This window comes from Podarcis cretensis (assembly GCF_951804945.1).
Source record: "Podarcis cretensis genome assembly, chromosome: 6".
NCBI classification, from domain to species: domain Eukaryota; kingdom Metazoa; phylum Chordata; class Lepidosauria; order Squamata; family Lacertidae; genus Podarcis; species Podarcis cretensis.
The window spans coordinates 29,605,067-29,629,139 of record NC_137175.1 but is presented as its reverse complement, the minus strand read 5'-3'; the positions used below and the strand labels follow the sequence as shown (position 1 = coordinate 29,629,139).

Sequence of the window (24,073 nt, the reverse complement as noted above, 5' to 3'; positions counted from 1 at the left end):
CTCAAACCCGCATCCTCTTTCAGAACAAAGAAATTCACTGATAATTAATAATTCACTCATAATTAAGGATAAACCCAGGGAAATAAAATGGCAAAAAGGACAAAGACAGGATGGACACTTGCACAATTAGGAACAGATTGTGACTGCCTTTGCTCAGATGTTCAAGCAGTTGTATATTCCCCTTTATCCATCATGCCTATACAAAAGAACAAGCTACAACTGGGCTCCAGAAGGAACAACAAAGAATGAGGACAAACTCCCATTTCTCCTTTGATTACATATGAAACACTTCTGTGCACCAACTCCTTTGAAAAGCAAGGGTTTGGGGACAAATTGATGTTTTCCAGGAATGCAAGGCAACACCAAAGCAGAAAATAAAACTACAAGACCCTTGAGCAATGGTTCTTGACCTGTGACACGCAAGATTAATCTGTATAAAGAAGTATACTTTGCAGAAGTTGAAAACATATTCAAATACGATCTAGCGCACAGGTTAGCTCGTTGATACTGTACAAAGTAAGAGGCTTTTCTAGACTAGGGGTAGCCAATATGGCGCTCCCATCATTCCATGCTATTATGGTCAATGGTCCAGAATGATGGGAGCCAAGGTCCAACAACAGCTGGAGGAAGCATTGATGCCAATCATTACATTGCACAATTAAGAGCAGTTGTTGCAAGGACCTGAGGGCTGGGGAATCCCTAGTTCAAACCATATCACAGCCATAAACTCACCGACATTCAAATCAAAGGGCATAGGAAGCTGCCTTCAGTCAGTGCAGATCTTTCGTCAGTCTACTCTGACTGGCAGCAGCTTTCCAGAGTCTCAAGTCAGTTTATCTCCTCCTCTACCCCCAACAAAAACTACTTTTATACCACTTTCATCCAAAGAAACACAGGACCCAAGTCTGAACACTCACCTTCTTTGGGAGAATATGGACTCCTACTGCGTACTTGTCAGGATGTGTCCAGAGCTCTATCTGTGCCAGAACCTGGTTGGTGAAGGAGTTGCTCATAACGAAGCTGGGGTGGCCCATGGCACACCCCAAGTTCACCAGCCGGCCTTCTGCTAGAAGTATGATGTGGCGACCATTTTTAAGCGTGTAGCGGTCCACCTGAATAGAAAAAACAGACCCAGTGAGAGCTAAGGAGTGAGTCAGGGAAAGACACAGAGGCATTACTACAAGCTCTGCTAGGCTGCCAGGTAAGGGGAATGATGAAGAAGAAGAGTTTGGATTTGATATCCCGCTTTATCACTACCCGAAGGAGTCTCAAAGCGACTAACATTCTCCATTCCCTTCCTTCCCCCACAACAAATGCTCTGTGAGGTGAGTGAGGCTGAGAGACTTCAAAGAAGTGTGACTGGCCCAAGGTCATCCAGCAGCTTCATGTGGAGGAGCGGAGATGCGAACCCGGTTCCCCAGATTACGAGTCTACCGCTCTTAACCACTACACCACACTGGCTCTCACTGATGCACATGAGGAGGAAGAGGATAGCATCTGGGGGGCGGGGCAGTAAAAACTTTGGGATCAAAAGCTTTAATCCTTAGTTCAGCAACCACTGCAGAACAGGCAGAAAATGATTAACTGATCCTAATATGAAAGAACACTGGAAGCCACCATCTAGTTCAGCATTGCCTGAAACGCTGAAGAGCCACTGCCAGACAGTGTAGGCCCTACAGACTGGCAATGGTTCTCTGGGCTTTCAGACAGCAGGCATCCCCAACCCTATCTGGAAATGTCAGTGATTGAACCCGGAACCTCCTGAATGCAGAGCCGATGGTTGACCCCAAGCTACAGCCCTTCTCCAGTCTTCTTCACTGTATTATCTACACAATCAGTATATTAAAATGTAACCCAACGAATGATAAGAACCATGTCCCTTGAGGAGGTTATTAAGTGGCTGTACAGTTCCTAGACAAATTTTTTTTCAGAATGCACCAGTCTGCCAAACCTTTCTTGGTTGAGAACAACAAACTCCGGATTAAAGGAATCAAGGCCATAATCTTTACAGCGGTACCCCGGGTTAGGTACTTAATTCATTCCGGAGGTCCATTCATAATATGAAACTGTTCTTAACCTGAAGCACCACTTTAGCTAATGGGACCTCCTGCTGCCGTTGCGCCGCCACTGCACGATTTCGGTTCTCATCCTGAAGCAAACTTCTTAACCCAAGGTACTGTTTCTGGGTTAGCGGAGTCTGTAACCTGAAGCGTATATAACCTGAAGCGTATGTAACCCGTGGTACCACTGTATATGTGCTTTCTTGATTTGTGCACTACTGAACACCGTGGAATTTAGCATGCATAGGGATTGCCCTGCATGACAAAGTATAAGCTTTTTCACAGCAGGTTGTGTACTAAAAAGGAAGGCACTACTCCCCAAGGCACTACTCCCCACACCCATGTGTGGGGCTACATGGGTCTTTTCACAGATCCAGTGAAAAAATAATAATCTGTGGCCAATGAAGTACAACAGTATTTTATGCCGCAATTGAGTGCTTTAGAAGGTATTCATCCTGTGGATGTCTGTTGATCCTGTGGATGACAGACACCTCAAGTCACGGTGTTATGAGGCAACAGCCTCAATGTCAGCAAGCTGCCATTTTCCAGTGAAACAAGAAAACCAAAACTGCAGGAAAGAGATGGAGTGAGGAAAAAGGTCTAGGAATTGACACACCCGAAGGAAGAAAAAGAGCCACAGCTATCTGGGCACTGAATATCCAGTCTGCAAACTATCCTCAATGAAACCAGTTTGCCTTTTGCAAATTAACAGATTAATTCAATCCTGACTAGAACTAGGCTATGATGAATGGGTGATTGAGGAAACCCACAGAGCCCTATTCAAACCTCTAGAGGCATAGGCACAACAGAGAGAAACAATACTTAAGCTCCTGCCCTAGAAAGTGAAAGAAAGACGATTCTCTCATTGGAAAGGAACACACAGCACTCATGACGATCATGAGGTATTCATCTTTTAAGAGCTTGCACCAGACACTCTGGACCGGATATTGGACTTAAGAAGCAGTACGGCAGCACTAGAGAAGGCAAGTGAGGATTCCCATTTATGCGTCGAATGTACTAGAAAATACAGGTTTAGGGACCCTCCAGATGACCTGCTTAATTGAACATTCATCTCAATTTGCTAACACAGAGGTTAGATTTATATCAGGTCTTTATTGATCCTCTTTATTCATTCCTATTTGTTTGCAGGGTCATTATTTGACAATAAGCATCAATCCAGATTTGCTTGAGGGGTGTTTACAGTATATGTCTTCCCATTACTCATTCACCCAGTCCACACTTTCAGGGCATTTCCCCATCATGTTCCAAACCACAAAGCATCCAATTCTTTTTTTAAAGTGCATTTCCTTGGGTGACAGAGCCCTTTAGTTGTGCAAGACTGGAGAAGGCTGGTCCAAAGGCTGGGTGGAGAGGGAGAACAGTTTGGTATTTTAAGCATATTGGGTTCAGGTGAAGTTTGTAAGCTGGAGAAAAGGGAAGAATTATCAGCTGATGATTCATTAGAAATGGGGCAAAAACTGATACATCAAGGTTCCATGTTTGCTGAATGCTAAAATGGAGAATATGCAGAATTGGGAGGAAGACTGGATAAAGAGGTGATAGCAGAGGACTAAGGAGATATTTGGAACCAAAGTGCATCTATGTAAGTGTGTCTACTAGAGACATTTCTTTTAAAATTATGAGCAGATGGTATACCATGCTGGAACTAATTAAAAATATACCAAAAAAAATGAGAAATAGTAAATGTGAAGAACAAGGAAATTATTTTCACATGATGTGGTCATATAAATATATACAAGAGTTCTGGGGAGAATGTTTTTTGATCAAAACTGAACAGATGACAGGTTATATTGTGTTTCTTGGTTTACAATTTACCCTATTAAATAAAGATCTATCATAAATGGTACAAAACTATGCTTATTTCATTGTAAAAGAAAATTGCTCATTGTACCTTTGTTTTATGTATTTGTATGTCATTTACGCTGGGTTGTGCCTCCCTGGGGAGAACATTCCACAAACAGGGAGTCAGCACGGAAAAGGGCCATTCTTGGGTTGCCACCCTCCAGACCTCTCGTTTAGGGCCTCAGAGGATGATTGCAGGGTCTAGGTAAGTTCATATAGGGAGATGTGGTCCTTGAGGTATTATAGGTCAAAAGCAGCAGTTTGAAATGAGCCTAGAAACTAATTGGCAGCCAGTGCAGGATTGATGTAATATGCTAACTTACTCTCTCCTCTCCTAGCATGCCCCGCTAAATGTGTTCTGCAAGTTACCCCAACCTTCCAGGGCAGAAATGGGGAAGGGGACAGGAGTTCAGTTTCAAAAGCAGAAACCATAGCACTAGCAGAAGTACCTCACTGGATGCCGCCCTTAGAATTCCTAAGCAACATGAGGTTTGAGGGTGCTAATATAATAAATATATGAAATAAATAATAATAATATATGCATACACACACACAGGTATGCACACATCCTAGGAGAACGTGCTTACCTGGCTCTTAAGGGTTAGCTGATATAATAAAGAGAACCACCTGTCTAGACTCCATCTGGAATGTCCCATCAGCAACACACATATGGATGTGTTGGATTCAATGTCAAAAAAACCTCAGTATAAATGTTCTTGATGACTAGCAGCCTATGCTTCAGTAAAATGTGCATGTGCACGCATGAAAAGGGAGTTGAAAACAGTTTGCAGAGGTTATCTTTGAAGGAGATCACTCAAAAGCCTGGTTCTAACAGAATAAGATCTTTCCTTAGGAATTCCATTATGATGGTTCCAATCCCATATGCCTCACGCTCAGATCCAATTACTCTTCTGACAACAAGTATTCTTGCTTAGGTTGCATACTGTGGCTTTTAAGAAAGGGGGGGTTGTTTTTTATGTTAGATGGCACGATGTGGAAGGAGTGTTTTCTGATGTTGCCACACTAAAAGATGTATCATATTCTCAGCACCTGGAATATTTCAGAACTAGTTAGCACGTTGCCTTGGAAAAATGTTCCATATATTCCCTTCAGAAAAGAAAAAGAGAGGATGACAATGTGTTTCTGAAAAGCTCCAGGCCTCCAGCCACCTTTGAGTAAATGGAAACCAGTAGCTGAACACACGAGGAAAGGGGCAAGAGGGAAATGTGGACTTGCCATTGACAGGATACACTAACCATGACTGCAGATCTGTGGTAGAAAATCATGACACAACCCAGAACAGTTGCAGCACAAAGTGAGAGTTTTGCCAGGCTGGTTTCTAATATACATTTAATACAAGCCAGGCCTGCCAAAGCAGTTAAAATGGGACCATGTCTAATCCTAAAAGGCTGAGGTCATTTTACTGAAGGTGTGCAGATTAACAACATCAGCCTGAAGAGTGCAAGAGGAACAAAACTTCACCTTTCATCCTGTTATGCATTCAGGATGGGCAATTGAGCCATTCCAGCCTCCAGGTCTGGTTTCAGAGAAGTGTCTGAGAAAGGTACCTGCCAGGGACCAGAGTCTCCTGTTTTAATTTGTATCTCTCTCTCTCTCTCTCTCTCTCTCTGTGTGTGTGTGTGTGTGTGCATTTAATGAGTTTCTTCTATTCCATGCTTTTATTTTTCAATGTTTATATTTTAATTTTTCAATCTAATTGTAGATTTTAATTATAGAACTTCGTGCAATTGGTTTTATACTTCTAAGCTGCTCAGAAGTCTACTTTGACATTAAGCAGTATATAAATTAATTTAAAAATACACCATGAGTTTCTAGTGTTTGACCAGAAACAGGGATAACCTCATTATACTTTATGTGTGTCACAGAATACGTTAGACATCCCTCCCTTCCATCTCAAAAAGTGTCTGCATGAACATGCAAGGTTCTAAAATGTTATTCACAGTCAGTGAAAAGAAATAAATTTCCATGGTTCCAAAGCTATAATTGCGGCTTTTTACATTCCCTCCTATAACTAATGCCTTCTGGCTCCCAGAATTGGTCCAAAAAAGGGACAGAGTCACATTCCCTTCTGATCATCCATTTATGGGCCACATGTCTGTGGTAGGCAGGTCTAGAGACAAAATAGGCCCAGCCGTGAATTTTAAATTTTACCTTTGTAGAGTAAGGTAGCTTCTATACACAAACCTAACTCTATCAAGGCAAGCAACAGGCATGATCAGAGTTCAAAGACATATTCCAGCCCAGCAAAAACACCCAAGGAGGGTACAAAGCAGACTGGGGGGGGGTGATCTGGGGAGAAACCAGAAGGCAAGACAGAGAAGCCTCGTGGGCTGCATTCAACACCTGGAGCCTGAGGTCCTCAACCCAGCCTGTAATTTTTAATGATTTAGATCAGCTACTGTGTAATGCTGCCTATCTCCCCTGTGGTGATAGGGGGGTAGAAGAGAGTATTGAATGGTTTCTTTAAATTTGAAGGTTCATTATTGTTCCACAAGATGTATATTTCTTTAAGGGCCAGAGCAAATAACGTGACCTAGTTTTACAGCTGTGAAGCAGTATAGCAGGTGCTGTTAAGTTATGTTACTTAAGTTGTTGGGTACAGTACAGTGGTGCCTCGCAAGACGAAATTAATTCATTCCGCAAGTTTTTTCTTCTTGCGAATTTTTCGTCTTGCGAAGCACGGTTTCCCATAGGAATGCATTGAAAATCAATTAATGCGTTCCTATGGAGACCGCTTGCCAGGCTGGCGGTGTGGAGAAGGGCTTTTCTCCCCACCGCAAGTCTTCAGGACAGGTACGGGAACAGAGGGGAAGGTGCGCAGCGCTTCTCCTCTGTTCCCGGGGCTTGCGGTGGGAGGAGGGTTTTTCCTCCCCACGCCAACATTCAGAACACCATTCTGAAAGTTGGCGGTGGGAAGGAAAACCCTCCTCCCACCGCAAGTCTTCAGGACAGCCATCCCAAGGCTGGCGGTGGGAGGAGGTCTCTCCGCCCCGCCGCCAGCCTTCGGAGCAGCCTTCCGAAGGCTGGCAGCGGGAAGAGGTCTCTCCGCCCCACCGCCTGCCTTCGGAGGAGGTCCGAGGACAGTGGGGAAGACGCGCTGCGCTTCCCCGCTGTCCCAGAGATTTCCCTATGGGCTTTCGTCTTGCGAAGGAAGCCCATAGGGAAATTCGTTTTGCGAAGCGCCTCCAAAATGGAAAACCCTTTCGTCTAGCGGGTTTTCCGTCTTGCGAGGCGTTCGTCTTGCGGGGCACCACTGTATATAAAGAGCAGCACCTAGCTCTCTCAGTACCCTGGGGGATGGGTTATGCTTATTGATATATTTAGTGTAAAAGGAGTTTTTGTTTTTGTTATTAAAACCTAGCAAAAGTTATTTTTGCGTTCCTTGTAATGTGTGGTCTCCCCAGCATGCCTTCTGCAGCGCAACTAATCTGCAAATAGCCAACAGAGACAGATAGGTAGCCGTGTTGGTCTGCCATAGTCAAAACAAAATAAAAAAATTCCTTCCAGTAGCACCTTAAAGACCAACTAAGTTAGTTCTAGGTATGAGCTTTCGTGTGCATGCACACTTCTTCAGATACCTGAAGTGTGGTATCTGAAGAAGTGTGCATGCACACGAAAGCTCATACCTAGAACTAACTTAGTTGGTCTTTAGCCAACAGAGAGTTCAGCTTGTTTAAGAACCATACCTGTGTAAAGCTCTCTGGTGATCTGCACAAACCCACGATATGTGCCTTGGCACTGCAACCCAACTGCGCATTCTGCTAAAAGTCTCTGCATAGGCCCAGCCCTTGTGAAAATAAGGTACTTTCTTGTCTTTGGTCTGCACCCCCCTCATCCCTTGCTCACCACATGTCCCAAAGGGGAGGGATGCACAGGGCACACCTCAGCAGTGTTCACCAGAAACAAGCTGTCAAAAGATGCGGCCCCCTTCTCCAATTCTGGAGTAGCCGCCACACTCTCCCCATGGCACTTTATCCTCCCAAGAATGAGTTCCATGAAGATGGGATCTTTTGTGTTCTAAGTTAGCTCTCACTCACCTGGGGTTTAATGTTCACAGTTTTCACGCTGTTCTCATTTAGCCACTTCACATCAATTTCCACATCGAAGTGTCCAATGTTGCATATGATGGCATCATCTTTCATGTGCTCAAAATGCCTGGAAGGGGGAGAAAAACAGCTCTTTGTGGAGAAGGTACAGTGGTGCCTCACAAGACGGAAAGAATCCGTTCCGCGATTCTCTTCGTCTAGCGGTTTTGTCGTCTTGCGAAGCAAACCCACTGACAGCTTAGCGGATTAGTGCTATTAGCGGCTTAGCGGCTTAGCGGATCAGCTGATAAGCGGCTTAGCAGCTTAGAAAAAGGGGGAAAAAACTGCAGGAACTCGCAAGACATTTTCGTCTTGCGAAGCAAGCCCATAGGGAAATTCGTTTTGCGAAGCACCTCCAAAATGGAAAACCCTTTCGTCTAGCGGGTTTTCCGTCTTGCGAAGCGTTCGTCTTGCGGGGCACCACTGTAATTCATTGGGAAAGTGTAATGAGCAATGTTGTTTAAGTACTTTATGTTTAAATTTGAAGATAAGGATTTGTTGAATTAATAACTTAATTTGGAATACAAGAAGGGGAGGTGAGAGGAGGTCTGAGAAACAAGTTAAGGGAAGTAAGTGTTTGGAATTGTATTTGTTTTAATTTTGTGTTTTTTGCATTTTTTGTGATGCTTTGTCTTTTTTCTTTTTTTACTTTACAAAGTTTGGAAAACTCAATAAAAATATTTTAAAAAAATAAATAATAATTCATTGTGTCCTGCACCCAAGGAACTGAACACTGCTTGAAGATGGCCACAGATCACAGTTGGGAAGGGTCTCATCCCAGTAACTAAGTCCTTTGACCACCAGATGCAACATAGCTAAAAAGATCTGCTGAAAACGACAAGGATGTAAGGTAGCCTTCAGCAACCTGACTTTGCTTGATGGAGTTGTGGTCTAGAAGGCACCAGGCTGGCAAAAGCGGATGTCCTATGCATTCCCTCGACCCAAGGACTGGTCCATGCAGTATACAGACCAATACAAGTCCCAAGAATTTCACTTATTTTTTCAGCTGCCCACATCACACTAGGAGACACTTTTGTGCTTTCCTGTCACTCCCAACAGAAAGCATCCGAAATCCCGCATATTAAAAATGGAACTGGGAAGATGGTCTAACTCCACCATTACATTCTAATGCACCTTTGCTAATCTTGCTACAATCTACTGTAAAGCCCATCTACCTTGGTTGTCACGGCCTGACCCAATTACCTCCTTGCAGCCTGTGAAAGCAGTAAAATTCTCAGCTCTGTTCTGGTTCATAATCAGCTACCAATCAGTTAGTAGGGTTCAGCAGATTTGGTTACAGGCTTATTATAGAACAGGGATGGGGAAACTGCAGCCCTCCGACTTCCATTATCCCTTGCTATTGACCACGCTGGCTGGGGATGATGGGAATTTGAATCTCAACAACCTCTGGAGTATCACAGATTCTCTGTCCCTGTTGCAGAATCAAGAATAGAAAGGATGGAATGCAGATTTAAACTCCACATGCTGTTCTATCTTCTATGAGCCAAAATACTCCAGAGATATCCAGAAGAACTGGGGCCTGGCCAGATTAAATTGTTTTAACAGCTGAACGGGCTCTGGTGCATTGCAGGAACAGTCAGTATTCTGCCCCCCAGGAGCTCTTAGACTACAACTCCCATCATCCTTTGCCATGCTGATAGGGCTGATAGAAGTTAATAGTCCTATATCTGCAGAACACAAATTCTAGAGGGGTACGCCATTTTAATTGTGTTCCACGGGCAGAAGATGACATTGGGAGCAAGATAATAGCAAGACCATCACAAAAGCTGCTTCAGTGAACCATGTGTTGCTTAATTGTACATTGAATAGAAAATGACTCTGTATGTGTATTGCTAAAGGGAACATTGGGGGATTTCCATTGATATAACTAGAGAGCTGCTTGAGGACCATGTGGTGCTTAACCTTAGATCACATGAGTAAGGCATTGAGTTGCAAATCGCCATTTTGAGGGAGTCCTTTGTTCCTCAGCACTTATAAAGGAAAGACATGCTTACGTCTCTCCTGGAGAGAAAACAGTCTCAGGCTAGAATGCAGGCTGATGGAGTCTGTAGGAGAGACAGAGCTCTGTTTGTCAGCTCCAATTATAAATAGTATTTTATATTTATAAGAAGCTGAACCTGTGCTTCGACAAGCACATGATTTTATGCAACCATTTGAATGTATCACTTATTTGTTTTGTGTCTGTTTGAAGAAAGTTCTGTTAGCAAAAGTTTGGAACAATATTTATGGTTTGGACAGTTTTTATTCTGAGGAGTCAGTTTTTATTCATCCTATTTTTCCAAGCTGTGGAATAGTAATATCTGCAATACCATCTTCCACAATCCCTGTTTCCCAACACACACAGGGATAGCAGTCACTAACTAAAACGTATACAGTACCTCCCATGCACAATTTCTGAGCATCCAGTGGTGGTAACAAATATGTTGCCCTCTTTGCAAGCTTCTTCCATTGTTGTAACTTCATAACCTGGAAATAAGGAGAAGGGAAAGGATACATTGAACTGTTACTGTGGGCCTCTTCACACCTTACACATTAGAGTTTTACACATACACCTACAAACGTGAAAAAATGAATGCAGCAAACATGCGTATTATAAGACTGAAAGAGGGAAGGAGATTCTGGCTTCCCCTGTGTAATGTACAAAAAGGCCCTGTAGATCAACAGGTGACCCACCTTCCATCTTGCCTTTTCTGATCCAGAATGTATCTGTTCTCTTTCACTATTAGACCATGGGGGATGGTTGCCTTAAACAAGGTGTAAAAAGGTAAAGGACTCCTGATCTCACTTTACAGGCTGAGGGAGCTGGCGTTTGTCCGCAGTTTTTCTGGGTCATGTGGCCAGCATGACTAAGCTGCTTCTGGTGCAGCGGAACACCGAAACCAGAGCAGTGCACGCAAACACCGTTTACCTTCCTGCTGGAGCGGTACCTATTTATCTACTTGCACTTTGATGTGCTTTTGAACTGCTAGGTGGGCAGGAGCTGGGACCGAGCAACAGGAGCTCACCCCATAGCGGGGATTCGAACCGCCGACCTTCTGATTGGCAAGCCCAAGAGGCTCAGTGGTTTAGACCACAGCGCCACCCGCATCCATAAACAAAGTATATGTCTCCTGTTTTGCCAGCTCTTAAGTACAGTCAAACCTCGGGTTGAATGTGCTTCGAGATGAGCACATTAGAGTTGCGCTCCGCAGCAACCTGGAAGTAACGGAGTGCGTTACTTCCGGGTTTTGCCGCTTGCACATCCACAGACACTCAAAATGATGTCACACGCATGCGCAGAAGCGCTGAAACGTGACCCGCGCACGCGCAGATATGGGTTATGTTTGCTTCTAGATGCAAACGGGGCTCCGGAACGAATCCCATTCGCATCTAGAGGTACCACTGTATCTATCACAGCTGTATCATCCCGACCCTTTTCCCATAGCACTTAGGGTGGCATACGTAGGGTTAAAACAACATACCCTAAAGCATGGACCCCAGATTTGGGACTCCCATTCATTCTAATGGGCCTATGCCACATATGTCTTAGCTGGATTCACCAAGAACAATGACTCACTTGAGCAAACGGTCCTTCAATTCTCACCTTCCATGGCTGCCTGCAGTGCATTGATTGGATCAATTTCTGTGATGATGACTCTAGCACCAAAGTTTCTCAGGGCTTGTGCACAACCTTTGCCAACATCACCATAGCCTGCCACAACAGCCACTTTCCCTGCAATCATGACATCTGTGGCACGCTTAATGCCATCGATGAGGGATTCCCGGCAGCCATAGAGGTTGTCAAATTTACTCTAGGGAGGAAAGCAGAATTTGAGAAACTGAAGCAATTTCCAAAGATGATCACAGCATGAAGCAAGCACATCAGAATGCTAGAGGTAGGCTAAATGCATCCAGGTTTCATCAGTTTCCATGAATCAGCATGTTTAAACCCAACTTCTACTATCCATAATTCTGCCACTGAAGTCTTCCTTGGCAAAGTGTCAACTTTCAGGGGTGGCAAAAGAAAGGCAGTTTCTTCACAGAAGCCTTTGATATTTTGCATCTAAACTATATTTTAGACACAAATGCTGCAGGAACCTAGAGAGGAAAGTTGTTGCAAGTGTTGACAGATGTTAAGAAGGGTGCCCCCCGCTGCAATTTAGCTTGAATGCAAAAGCTTATAGCTTCAAAGGAAATCTATGCATCCTTCCCCAAAAAAACCTTCTGTGGGGAATGACTTACTGGCTTACTGCTCAGATGCCCTCTCTGAAGCACACACCTCAGAAGGCATTGCCACCACTGCTTCCCAAAGCAAAAGACCAGCACCATCACAAATCAGTAATTATGATGAGTTGTTCTGTGGACAAGCAGCTCACCAGAGTAAAATCATTACTGAACTCTTATCATTTCAGATGGCAGGTGAAGGCTCAAGAGGAAAAATGAGACACAAGGAAGAACAAATCCATAGTCATCAGCTATGGAAGGAGAGACAACACAGAAGAGTTTAGTGACCTTACCTTGGTGACAGAGTCATTAACATTGATAGCTGGCACCTTCAGGGTCCCTTTGGCATGCATTTTATAGAGATTATGGACTCCAGTGGTGGTTTCCTCAGATATTCCTTTGATTCCTGCAAGAAAGAATCCAACTGTGTTTACAATCTGCTGCAAGCAGAGATCTCCAGATTTCAACCAATGCTAAGCAGCCATCTTTAGTAGTCCTCTTAGGAGGACATCTCTAGTAGTAGGAACCTTCTTCACACAAGGTCGAGTCTAAAGTATTCTAGGTTTGTATCTGAATGCTAAGAACATGAACCACGGTATCCTAACTCATATACAATAATATTTTGACAACAGGCTTCCACAACACAGCTGAAAGGGCAGCCTCACTGGGGCAATTCATTCCTCTAGCATTTCCAGTTCAATATGACCTTAGGTGGCATGGCTGGGAAAGACCTCTGCATGAGACCTTAGAGACTCACTGTCAGTTGACATGGTAGTCCTGGACTTTGGTTGGGGGGACCTGTGGACCTCCATGTGGCTGGACTACAACTGGCCATGCTGACCGGGGCTGATGGAAGCCGTCATCCAACAGCATCTGAAGGACCACTAGGTTTTCCATGCTTGCAGTATGAGTCTCATTATGTAGCTTGACATCCCTCCCTACTTCACAAGGTGGAAGGACCAAAACAGAGGGGAAAGGAACAAATCAGGATGAAACTAGGACTTGTGACACAAGGCCAGCAGAACAGGAGAGGCGATGTTCAGTGAACTGCTTTTCTGAAAAGAATCCTATGATGCAATACAGCAGATTAATAAGGCTGCATTCAAATGGCCATTTATTCTATTTCCACAACATTTTCCTGACTGCTAGGTTCCTGTATTATATTTGAGCTTTCTTGCAATGTAACAGCCACTTCTGGAACTATAGTGGAATATAGCACAAGTTTAGCACCCATTTCCATATTATTTGCAAATGGATGTCTTCTGGAAGCAAGTAAAATGGAAATAAGCACTAAACCTGTACTATAGTTCCAGAATTGACTTTTACATGGCATGAAAGCTCAAATATAATATGGGAACTTAACAGTTAGGGAAAAGTCACATGAATGCTGCCTAGCAGAACAGAAAGTGGCTAGTGGGTAGTATTGCATAAAAATGCTACCCTCCCCTAATGGCTCTTTAACTTGTTTACAATACAGTCATGCTTAAGTATTTGTTTCTGGAAAAGGCAGCTGGTAGTTATCCAATTACAGTTGCAGAAGGAGGTGAAGGGCCGGGATGCATGCATGCATAACTGAGATGGCCCAGGCCTCCCATAAAGACTTTCCCACCTGTTTCTTGCAGGGGAGATGCCAAGTCTGAAATCGCCTGTAACCTTAAAATTTGTGCAGCTCATTAACAAAAACAAAGATTTACAACATGGCGCTTACTAAAAATAACAAAATGACTACTACAAAGGTTAATGCGCAGCTTCATGTGCAAATGAAAAAACAGGAATTACTGCCAATTCCACAAGTGTCTCCAAGAGATTTGGGGGGGGGGGTCAATGACAGAAAATTTATGAAACTCATTTAACAAGAATGTTTTCTTCTGAATGGATAAGCCCACAGGTACTGCACTAGCAACCCATGGATTAAACCAAACAAAGGAGAGGGCCTCAGAGAAGTGGAAAGGAAGAGGCTGGTTGGTCTAGGCAAAGAAAACGCCCACGGAAGTGCAGTCCTGTTGGCATTTTAGTGGATGAGTTGCATTTAATAGATTATTTCCATCTGCAAGCAATGCTCGCCATCAAGGATCACGATGTTTGAGAAAAACCAGGTATTCCTTCAGAGGTCAGAGAGTATCTTCACCTATATTGGCAGGATTAATGTAAGACACAAACACTTGGATCCTTCGAAATGGGAGAGACCATAAATACCATCTAGTGGCTGGATGAAGATTGGCATCTGAAAGGGCCCTTAAAAGAACAGATATAATCTTCAATAGACAGAGAAGGAGGGAAAACGAGCTTAAGGTTTTTAAGAGACTAAACTAACAAAGCTCCTTCCATTAGCATCATGAGCAGCCCAGTTGTCTGAGACTGCTGGGGGCGGAGTGAGGAGTGAGATCAAAAGAAATGAACAAAAAGACTTAGGGTGGGATTCACCTAATGAGTCCCATCAACAGAAGCTCTGTGCAATGATTTCTGCTTTAGCAACAGGGATTCACACCCCCCCCCCAATCAGGCTCCCCAAAATTGGCTTTGGGAGGTCAAGAGAAACCCTAGAACAGTACACAGAGTGAAGAGGAGGATAATTCCTTCTGACAAGATGAAATGCTTCTGCTGATGGAACACTGGAAGAGCACAATGTTGAATTCCTCCCCTTGTGTGCAATCCCAGGGACTTCCTCAATGTCATTCACTTCTCTCCAATGACCCAACAAATGTCAGAATGGCCAGAGAGGAGGAGTTATGGGGACATGCCAGAAGCATCCTAATTCTTCCTGGTCTCATCATCAACACCCGCAAATACAAAAGATAGAGTATATGGTATATGTTATCTTTCTCTCAGTGTACACACATACACGAGTGCAAGTATTAAGTGGTATAAAACAGTCTTAAATTAATAACAATTAACCAAGGGAAATTTAAATGTGTCTCCCTGTGTGTCTAAAATTCCCTCTCCTCTTTCTTTGGAAACGCTGCTTCTTAGCCAATCCTACCAGGAAACCTAGAGAAACACTATATTCACTGACACGGGAAGTCACTTTGAGATCCAGGCAAACTAACAGGGTCACACACCAAATCCGTTCCATGGCTTAAGCCATCCGCCATGGTGGGACCAAGGTTCTTTCCATGCCAAGCCCAGGCCTGAAACTGGATTGGAATGAATCAGCATCCTTCAAGATGTATGAGAGGCTGCTTTCAGAACTTTTAACGTTGAAGGGCGGGAGCATATGAATCTAATAATATAAATGTAGAAAACACTGGTGTCTTATTAAATAATGGGAATTGGCAGCAGATCATGAGATGGAGAGAGGAGCACAGTATGGTCACATGCAGCCAATCAGTAGCAGATTACATGAAGAGACAAATCTATGGACGGACCCTAATCATTCCATGACATGTGATGGGGAGAATTTTGCCCTTTAGCCAACAGTCATATGGTCCCTGCTCTGTTGAAACAGATATTACTTTAAAATATTTTCCAGCATGTTTTTACTTTGTTACCATCAAAGTGGGTGGGGGAATTCAGCTCCCAACGCAGTGTAAAGTGCAATGCCCCCCTCTAGTGGGCCTTTTGCAAAAATCACTTTTCAGTAGTGCTCACGGCTACTCGTTTTTCACCTTTTTAAAAAATCCGCCTAGCTATATGTGAATTTCTCTTTTGTTGAAACTTACCGTATTTTTTGCACCATAACACTCACTTTTTTCCTCCTAAAAAGTAAGGGGAAATGTCTGTGCGTGTTATGGAGGGAATGCCTACGGGTGGCATGCCTACGGATTTTCCTCCTCTAAAAACTATGTGCGTGTTATGGTCAGGTGCGTGTTATAGAGCGAAAAATACGGTACATCCTGCCAACAGGGCTTAAAAATCCATAAGAGGCTAACTAGGGACAATTCTGCTCTCTTCTCCATTGCATGCAAACTCTGCACAGGCCCCAAAACAGTCTGGGCAGAGGGTGGGGCTTGCTCAGGTGGCACTGTGTGCAGGAAAATGTTTAAAAGTGTGGGGGGGAGGCGCCCACTTCTGCTCTATGGCTTGGTGTTGAGTGGGAAGAAGAGGGAAGGCAGGCAGGGTGGCAGGAGAAGAGGAAAGTGCAAAAGGCATAGTTGCAATTCTAGCCTGCAACCTCTTCTTCTTTTTTACTATCATGCTTGTTCATCTTCCTCATAAGATTTTGCAGGCTAGTAACTTCTTGGGGCTTGGTAATAATGCTGGTTTAATCTTAACCATGCCTTGTGTTATGTACTGAAGTTCTCACCCTGGGCCAGCAGGGGGATACTGTAGGTAGTTATGCAAATAAAGGATCGAAAGTGACGTTCAGTGATTGGATAGTTTTAGAAAATTGTTACAGTTACGTTGTACTGGAGCTCTATATAAGCAGGCTGGCTGAACCCTTCAGTTCAGTTCTGTTCTGGCCTGTGAATAAACAAGAGCTGTTTGAAGAATCGCTGTGTCGTCTGATATGTTCACCCATAACCTAACACCTTGTTCCTTACATAACTTTATATATGCAAAGTTAGCACATGCCTCTTCTTTCAAGGAAAATAACACAGGAGGGTGGATTTCATAAAGGTACTAAAACGCAGCGCACAACCATTTGACGCAAGCAACTTCCTGGCTGTATGTTGTCTGACTGGTGTTTCCAAAAGCTTCTGCCCCTTAGCACAAACACAAAAAGTCCAAGGCAGCATCACTTAAAGTACTGCAACTAAAATATACAGATAAGAAGATCCATTGATTTTGATCTAACAAGGCAGTTTCCTCCAGACTAAAATCCCAAAGTGTGAATCCTTCTGCTATACCGCTGTACAATCACAGAAACTGGTTAGGTATGCTACCTCGTATTTTGAGAATCTCAGCATTTATTCTTACAGGTTTCTGTAGGTTAAGACATGAAGGCAGAAAGCATGTGCAAGTTATACTGGCAGGAGGGTGAGTGGGGGTACCCAGAAACACTGAATTCTCTGCTTAGCAGATGATGAGTACAGTATCCAGTCTTGCTCAATTTAGCCAGCATGTTTTTGTCCGAGTTTCATTTCTTAAGTAATTCATCTATTAAAAGGTGAAGGTAAAGGGACCCCTGACCATTAGGTCCAGTTGCGTACGACTCTGGGGTTGCGGCTCTCATCTTGCTTTATTGGCTGCGGGAGCCGGCGTACAGCTTCCGGGTCATGTGGCCAGCATGACTAAGCCACTTCTGGCGAACCAGAGCAGTGCGTGGAAATGCCGTTTACCTTCCTGCCGCAGCGGTACCTATTTATCTACTTGCACTTTGACGTGCTTTCGAACTGCTAGGTTGGCAGGAACAGGGACCGAGCAATGGGAGCTCACCCCATCGCGGGGATTCGAACCACCGATCTTCTGATCGGCAAGTCCTAGGCTCTGTGGTTTAACCCGCAGCGCCACCCACGTGCTTGATCTATTAAAGTAATGGTTTAATAGACACCATGCAAAAACATTGTTTATTGCTACTGGAAGGGGCTCACACTTCTTTGTGTGCCTCAGGATCATTGAAGAAGGAAAGGTTTGGAACCTTTCACTTCTGTTTTAGATTAACTGCAGCTTGCTGAAGCACCCAAACCTAGACAAACTGTGGGTAGGCTTAACTATGAATTGTTGAAACAAGTCTGCTCCAAAGCACAGTTCATAGCGTTGGCTTGCTTCAGCAAGCCATAGTTAAGATTAACTCATCCATGCTACAAAGCACCCAGAAGTTACTAGTCTGCAAAATCTTACAAAAAGCAGGCAAGTGTAGAAAGGGCTCCTCTTTACTTGCCAAGATAGTTCAGATACTTACCCAGATAGTGACTCAGTGGTGCTGTAGCATGAACACATCCACCCCACTATACACCTGAAGTAGTATCATGTGGGCTTCCTCCCTGGAGGCCTGTATGCATGATGGCCTGATTTGTATAGCCTTTTCTACCAATTTCAAGTGGAAAGAATTGCTAATTAGGTCAGTGCACACAGTGCCTCTGGATAGCATTCCTCAATCACATTGCATTATGTGCATGATATAGTGGAAGGGAACTATCTAGGGACTTTCAAGGAGGAAGGGCAACAGCTCAGTGGTAGTGTAAGTGCTTTGCATGCTGAAGGTCTCACCTCCAGATACGGTTGGCAATGTTCCCCGACTGAAACCCTGGGGAGTCACTGCCAGCCAGTTTAGACAATACTGAGCTTGATGGGACAATTTTTGGATCTGTAATAATAATAATAATAATAATAATAATTATTATTATTATTATTATTATTATTATTATTATTATTATTATTTATACCCTGCCCTCCCCAGCCAAGGCCAGGTTCAGGGCAGCTAACAAGCAATAATAAAAACAAGTTGAATGAATACAACTTAAAAACAAGATTAAAATACAACATTAAAATATTGAAACATTAAAATATTAAAATGCAGCCTCATCACAGGAGGAGAAAGGAAAAAGGAAAAAGAAAGGGGGGGGGAATCAAATTGGCTCCAAGCCAAAGGCCAGGCAGAACAACTCTGTCTTATAGGCCCTGCGGAAAGAAATCAGATCCTGCAGGGCCCTGGTCTCATGAGGCAGAGCGTTCCACCAGGCCAGAGCCAGAGTTGAAAAGGCCCTGGCTCTGGTTGAAGCCAATCTAACTTCCTTAGGACCCAGGACCACTAGGGTGTTGCTATTTATGGACCTTGAGGCTCTCCGTGGGGCATACCGGAAAAGCAGCTTCCTTCATTCTTACATTGCGCTTTACATATTTTAAATGTTTATGTAAGACCACATACAATTACCTTTCAAGAGCTGTGGATATTTTGTGTGGACCAAGTTGGTGAGGTCTCCGCCATCGTCAAGAATCATGTTCAAGGGCTGCCCATCCTTAAAATAGAGCGTCTGCTCAATGCACCATATGTATTCTTCATCTGTTTCCCCCTTCCAAGCAAACACTAGGCACAAGTCAAAACAGAGGCGCAATTAAAACACAGAGGTAATTAAACAGAAAGGTAATTAAAAGACTTAAGTTAATAGTCAAGTCGGCTACACTCAACTGAATGCAGTTTCAAGAGCTAAATGAAAAGATGTACTATCCTGATAGTTATATCAGCAATCTTCCCTTGAAGCAACAAGAAACTCATCTCTGCATAAACAACTGGAAATCAAAATAATTACATCTGAACAGGGAAGCAGAGTTTACCACTTAATCATGCACATTAAAGACCTTAATCAGAACCCATCAGTTTCTTATACATTCACACGCTGGTGCTCTTCATGCCATACTGTCCGTGCCCTGAGTAGCTTGCAATCTAAATAGACATTGTGGAGGCAACAGAGAGAGGGGCAGTACGTATGCTTAAATTTCATAAACACTTACTTAGGTGTAGCATCAGCAGGTATGAAGATTAAGGCTTCATGGGAAAAGGTGTGGTTTGGAGGAAAGGTTTGAAGGAGGTAGGGGCAGATTGGCTATGTTATCTTCAACTAAAGAAGATCTCAGCTTTTCAATGAAAATGGTGTACAGTTATTGAGCATTGTTGACATCCCTTTGGCTTTCCTCACTCCACACGTCAGCTCTTAAGACTCACACTTCTGCAGGCAGAGATTTCATCCTCCAAAATACATGCCTTGACATCTTCCAGACTAGCAGCCATGCCTAAGCCTGTTGCAGCAAAGACAACAAAAGTCTTGCAGCAACTTGAAAACTAAACAATTGTATTGTGGCCTTACAACTTCTTATAGACTAGAGTCTGGTTCACCAACTTATGCTGCGATGAATTTGCTAGTTTTGGTGTGATGCTTAGACGCATGTTTCCACATTTTGAGGCCTATAATGAAGCCCATAGGATGCATAATCAGCAGGTTAGATCCCAGACTAAGACATATTTTATCCCAATTTAAACCTGTGAGACTTAAGTCATTACTAACTTGCAGTACAATCCTAACCATGTTTACTTGAAGGTTTCATTGAGATCAGTAGGGTTTATTTTCTAGAAAGTGTGTTAAGGATTGTAGCCTTAAGCAACCAAATTAGAATTGGGGAGGATCATAATTTTTATTTTTATTTTTAAAGCTGCTGCCCCTACTACTAAATAGGGAGCAACTAGATAGCTGGAATATCACCATTTCTCATAAGTCTCCATCTAGGATAGAGGATTGTACCTTTCTTGGTTGTGTAGAAGAGGCAATTTGGACAAGTGAAGTTTGACACTCTCTTGCAAGAGTAAGCAAAGATGCACCTGCTGAAATTCCCAAGATATCATTAAATATGTTGACATGTTATTGTCCAACATGCAGCACTAGCAAACAGCAGACCACTTTACCTAAGCCCCTATTCAGTGACAGATATCAACAGTTAAGTAGACTTCATACAATGAGATCATTCAAAGAGGGAGCAGGGGGCTCTCACTATACAGTATATTCAAGCAAATAGACAGGAGGCAGAACTCCTAAACAGAATGTACAATCTTCAAAGCCACAACACTGCATCGTCAAGGGTAACATACAGTGGTACCTCAGGTTTAGTACTTAATTTGTTCCGGAGGTCTGTTCTTAATCTGAAACTGTTCTTAACCTGAAGTACCACTTTAGCTAATGGGGCCTCCTGCTGCCGCCACGCCACCGGAACACGATTTCTGTTCTCATCCTGAAGCAAAGTTCTTAACCTGAAGCACTATTTCTGGGTTAGCGGAGTCTGTAACCTGAAGCGTATGCAACCTGAAGCATATGTAACCCGAGGTACCATTGTACTCCTTAGGGTAAGCTTTCTGTACTTAGAGAGCTACTTTAATCCCGCAGCTTATAACCTACATCAGGGGTCGGCAACCAAAGGCCCATGGGCCACAAGCGGCCCCTGGGGGTCATTTAACTGGCCCATGGACCCCCGCCACCCGCTCAGTTGGCTCCCATGCACCGCGCTAAACCAGCCTGGAGCAGAGCGGGAACCGCCTTCCACGACACTGGCCAGCTTCCCATTGGCTGCAGGAAGCTCCTGCAGCCAATGGGAAGCTGTGCACGCCTCCTCCACGCTGGAAGGAGCGCAGGAAATAGTGCTTGTGCATGCGCACACTCTGGCCCACCTCAGCGTCTGCGGGACCGTGAACTGGCCCAAGTCACAAAAACTTTGCCGACCTGTGACCTACATCAAGAGTGAGGAACATTTTTCACTGCTAGGGATGCATTTCCTTCTGAGCAATCTTCCAAAGACCACTTGCCAGTGGTAGACAGGGCAACAGTGGGGAAGCAATGAGTGTAAATTTTACCTTTGTACAGTAGGCTAGTTTCTACACACACACACACACACACACACACACACACACACCTCTATCCTCCATCCTGGCAAATAAGTCATTATCAGAGTCCAAGAAGCACTCCGGCCAGGCAAAACACTTGGGGGTTGAATTGGGTCAGTGAGGGGTGTAGCAGTGGGGAGAGTCTTAGGGCCAGTCGGAGAGGCCCCAAGGGCTGCAGATTCCCTACCCCGATCTACGTTTTCATTCTTTTTGATGAACTATAAGCAGCAGCCTGCTTAGCCATTTCTCACCAACAGTTTCTTTGCTAGGATGATACACCAAAAGAATTCTGCCTTGTCAGCACTGCATACAGAATGAGAAATCACTCTCAGGCGCATTTCTTCTGCTCTGGTGCTAGCCTGGCAAATTCACCTCTCTAAGCTACATTCTTTGATAGTCATTGGGCTGGACCGAGCAAAAGAAACAGACAAGAGTTAAAGTGTTATCGAAGCAACATATTACCAGGAACCCCGGTTTTGGCAATAGCTGCAGCAGCATGATCCTGGGTGGAGAAAATATTGCAGCTGGACCACTGCACCTGCAAAAGAAATCAAAATATATCCAGAAACCATAAGGGGTTTTTCCCTACCTTCCTCTACAGAGATAACAAAGCAAGTCCAAACCCTTTTTACTTCCCTGTTGCATGTTTCGTTTAAAAGGCAAAACAGTTTAAAGAAACAGGAAACAATTATTTACAAATTGAGGCTTAATCAGATTTGGGAACCATTACCCGCATCGAAAGAAAACCTTTCTAAAATGCATCTGCTAAATATCAGGATGTAACTGAAGTTTTGAATACAATGTTACAATGTGGATGTCCCCCCCTTTCAAGGTCCAATCAAGATTTTATTAACCTGATATGAAATTGAATTCTATGTCCTTTTTCGGATTTGCTTCTTTTTGGGTTGTGTGGGCAGTCAACAACATGACAGCAATGCTGGGAAGTTGGCATCTAAATATACCTCTGTGCAAACTGGGTTGCAGGTGAACAGAATTCAGGATCACATGCAATCCCCCAGCAAACTGCGGGTGGTATTCAAAGTCAAACTCATAGCAGACCTATTGGAATCAATGACCGCAACGTCTTCAATTTCAATGTGTCTAATGAGAAGAAGAGTTTGGATTTGATATCCCACTTTATCACTACCCGAAGGAGTCTCAAAGCGGCTAACATTCTCCTTTCCCTTCCTCCCCCACAACAAACACTCTGTGAGGTGAGTGAGGCTGAGAGACTTCAAAGAGGTGTGACTAGCCCAAGGTCACCCAACAGCTGCATGTGGAGGAGCGGGGACGCGAACCCGGTTCACCAGATTACGAGTCTCTTAACCGCTACACCACACTGGGTCTCTACTGCTGGCTCTCAACCTACACTTCAGGTGGGGAGAAAATCAATTCTTACCATTGCTAGAATCCTTATGGGAGATGGAACTTCCATTACACCAGAAAAACAACAGCAGGTCTAAATCCCTATAGCCAGCGCTGCTGCTCTAATGAGGTACTCCCCAATGTGCTTCCTCAGTGCCAACTATGACTGCTCTGAAGCATGATCAGGAACAAACTCCAAGTGACTTCCACATAGTTCAATATTGCCTAGCTCAGCCTTCCCTAACCTGGTGCCCTCCAGTTGTCATACTCCAACTTTCACTCACCCCAGCCAGCATGGCCTAACGTCAAGAATGATGGGAACTGCAGCCAATCAACATCTAGAGGCTGCCAGATTGGTCCACCTGTTTTTTTTGTTTAACAAATAGCCAGGGCAGAAGAAACCCAAAAGTGGGATTGGAGCTGCACGAGGGGCAAAAACCTTTTTTAAATAACCACATGCCACAGTACTGATCTGGCTCTTGCACTGGCTATTTATTCAACAGCTACACAACTCCAACTATACTTTGACTCTTAATGGCTAACCATGCCTACAAAAGACCTGTGTTCAGAGTCTGTGGCTTTACTTAAATGTGATGCATGAAAATGCTCCATTTGGTATGGGTCAGTAGTCCTCTTTACTAAGGGAAACACAAGTTAATTTTTTCAGAACAAGTTCAAGTGTTTTACTTTGTTTTTTATTCTGCCATTTCTCTTAAAAATATTGAACAAACACTGTCTGGGCCATTTTGTTCCATTTTAGCCAACAACAATGAGGTTCCTTCTTTCTCTCTCTTCCTTAAAGAAGGAATCCAAAACATGCTTACCTCCGCACCCAGCGCCACCAGAGTTTCAATCAGAATTGCAGTCTGAACAGTCATGTGTAGGCAACCAGCAATCCGAGCACCTTTCAGTGGCTTTGCTGCAGAGTACATCTCCCGCATCTTCATCAACCCTGGCATCTCATTCTCAGCAATTTCAAGGGCCTTGCGACCCCATTCTGCAAGGCTGATGTCAGCTATAAGCACAAGGAGCAACAGGTGGTTGGAACAGGCATTCATGAAACTGTAGTTCATTCAGGTTCTCCACTAGCAGCAGCAGCAGCACAACTGCTATGAAGCTATCAAGAGAGACATTTGGCAGCAGCTGGGAGAGAAGAGCAGTAGTCTTCATTTTCTCTTGAAACCTTTTGGTTAAGAGCTTATGCATAC

General features: G+C 43.8%; 1 protein-coding gene across 1 annotated transcript in view; it reads right to left on the bottom strand.

The window, feature by feature from the left end:
• AHCY (adenosylhomocysteinase) overlaps positions 1-24,073 on the bottom strand; it is a 29,804-nt gene that overhangs the window by 1,862 nt on the left and 3,869 nt on the right. Inside the window, exons 2-9 of the mRNA XM_079979660.1 lie at positions 23,690-23,880; positions 21,963-22,038; positions 19,008-19,160; positions 12,547-12,659; positions 11,634-11,841; positions 10,429-10,516; positions 7,982-8,099; positions 918-1,112 (exon numbers count right to left, since the gene is read on the bottom strand). Coding sequence (XP_079835786.1) covers positions 918-1,112; positions 7,982-8,099; positions 10,429-10,516; positions 11,634-11,841; positions 12,547-12,659; positions 19,008-19,160; positions 21,963-22,038; positions 23,690-23,880 — 1,142 coding nt within the window. The remainder of the gene's footprint in view (positions 1-917; positions 1,113-7,981; positions 8,100-10,428; positions 10,517-11,633; positions 11,842-12,546; positions 12,660-19,007; positions 19,161-21,962; positions 22,039-23,689; positions 23,881-24,073) is intronic.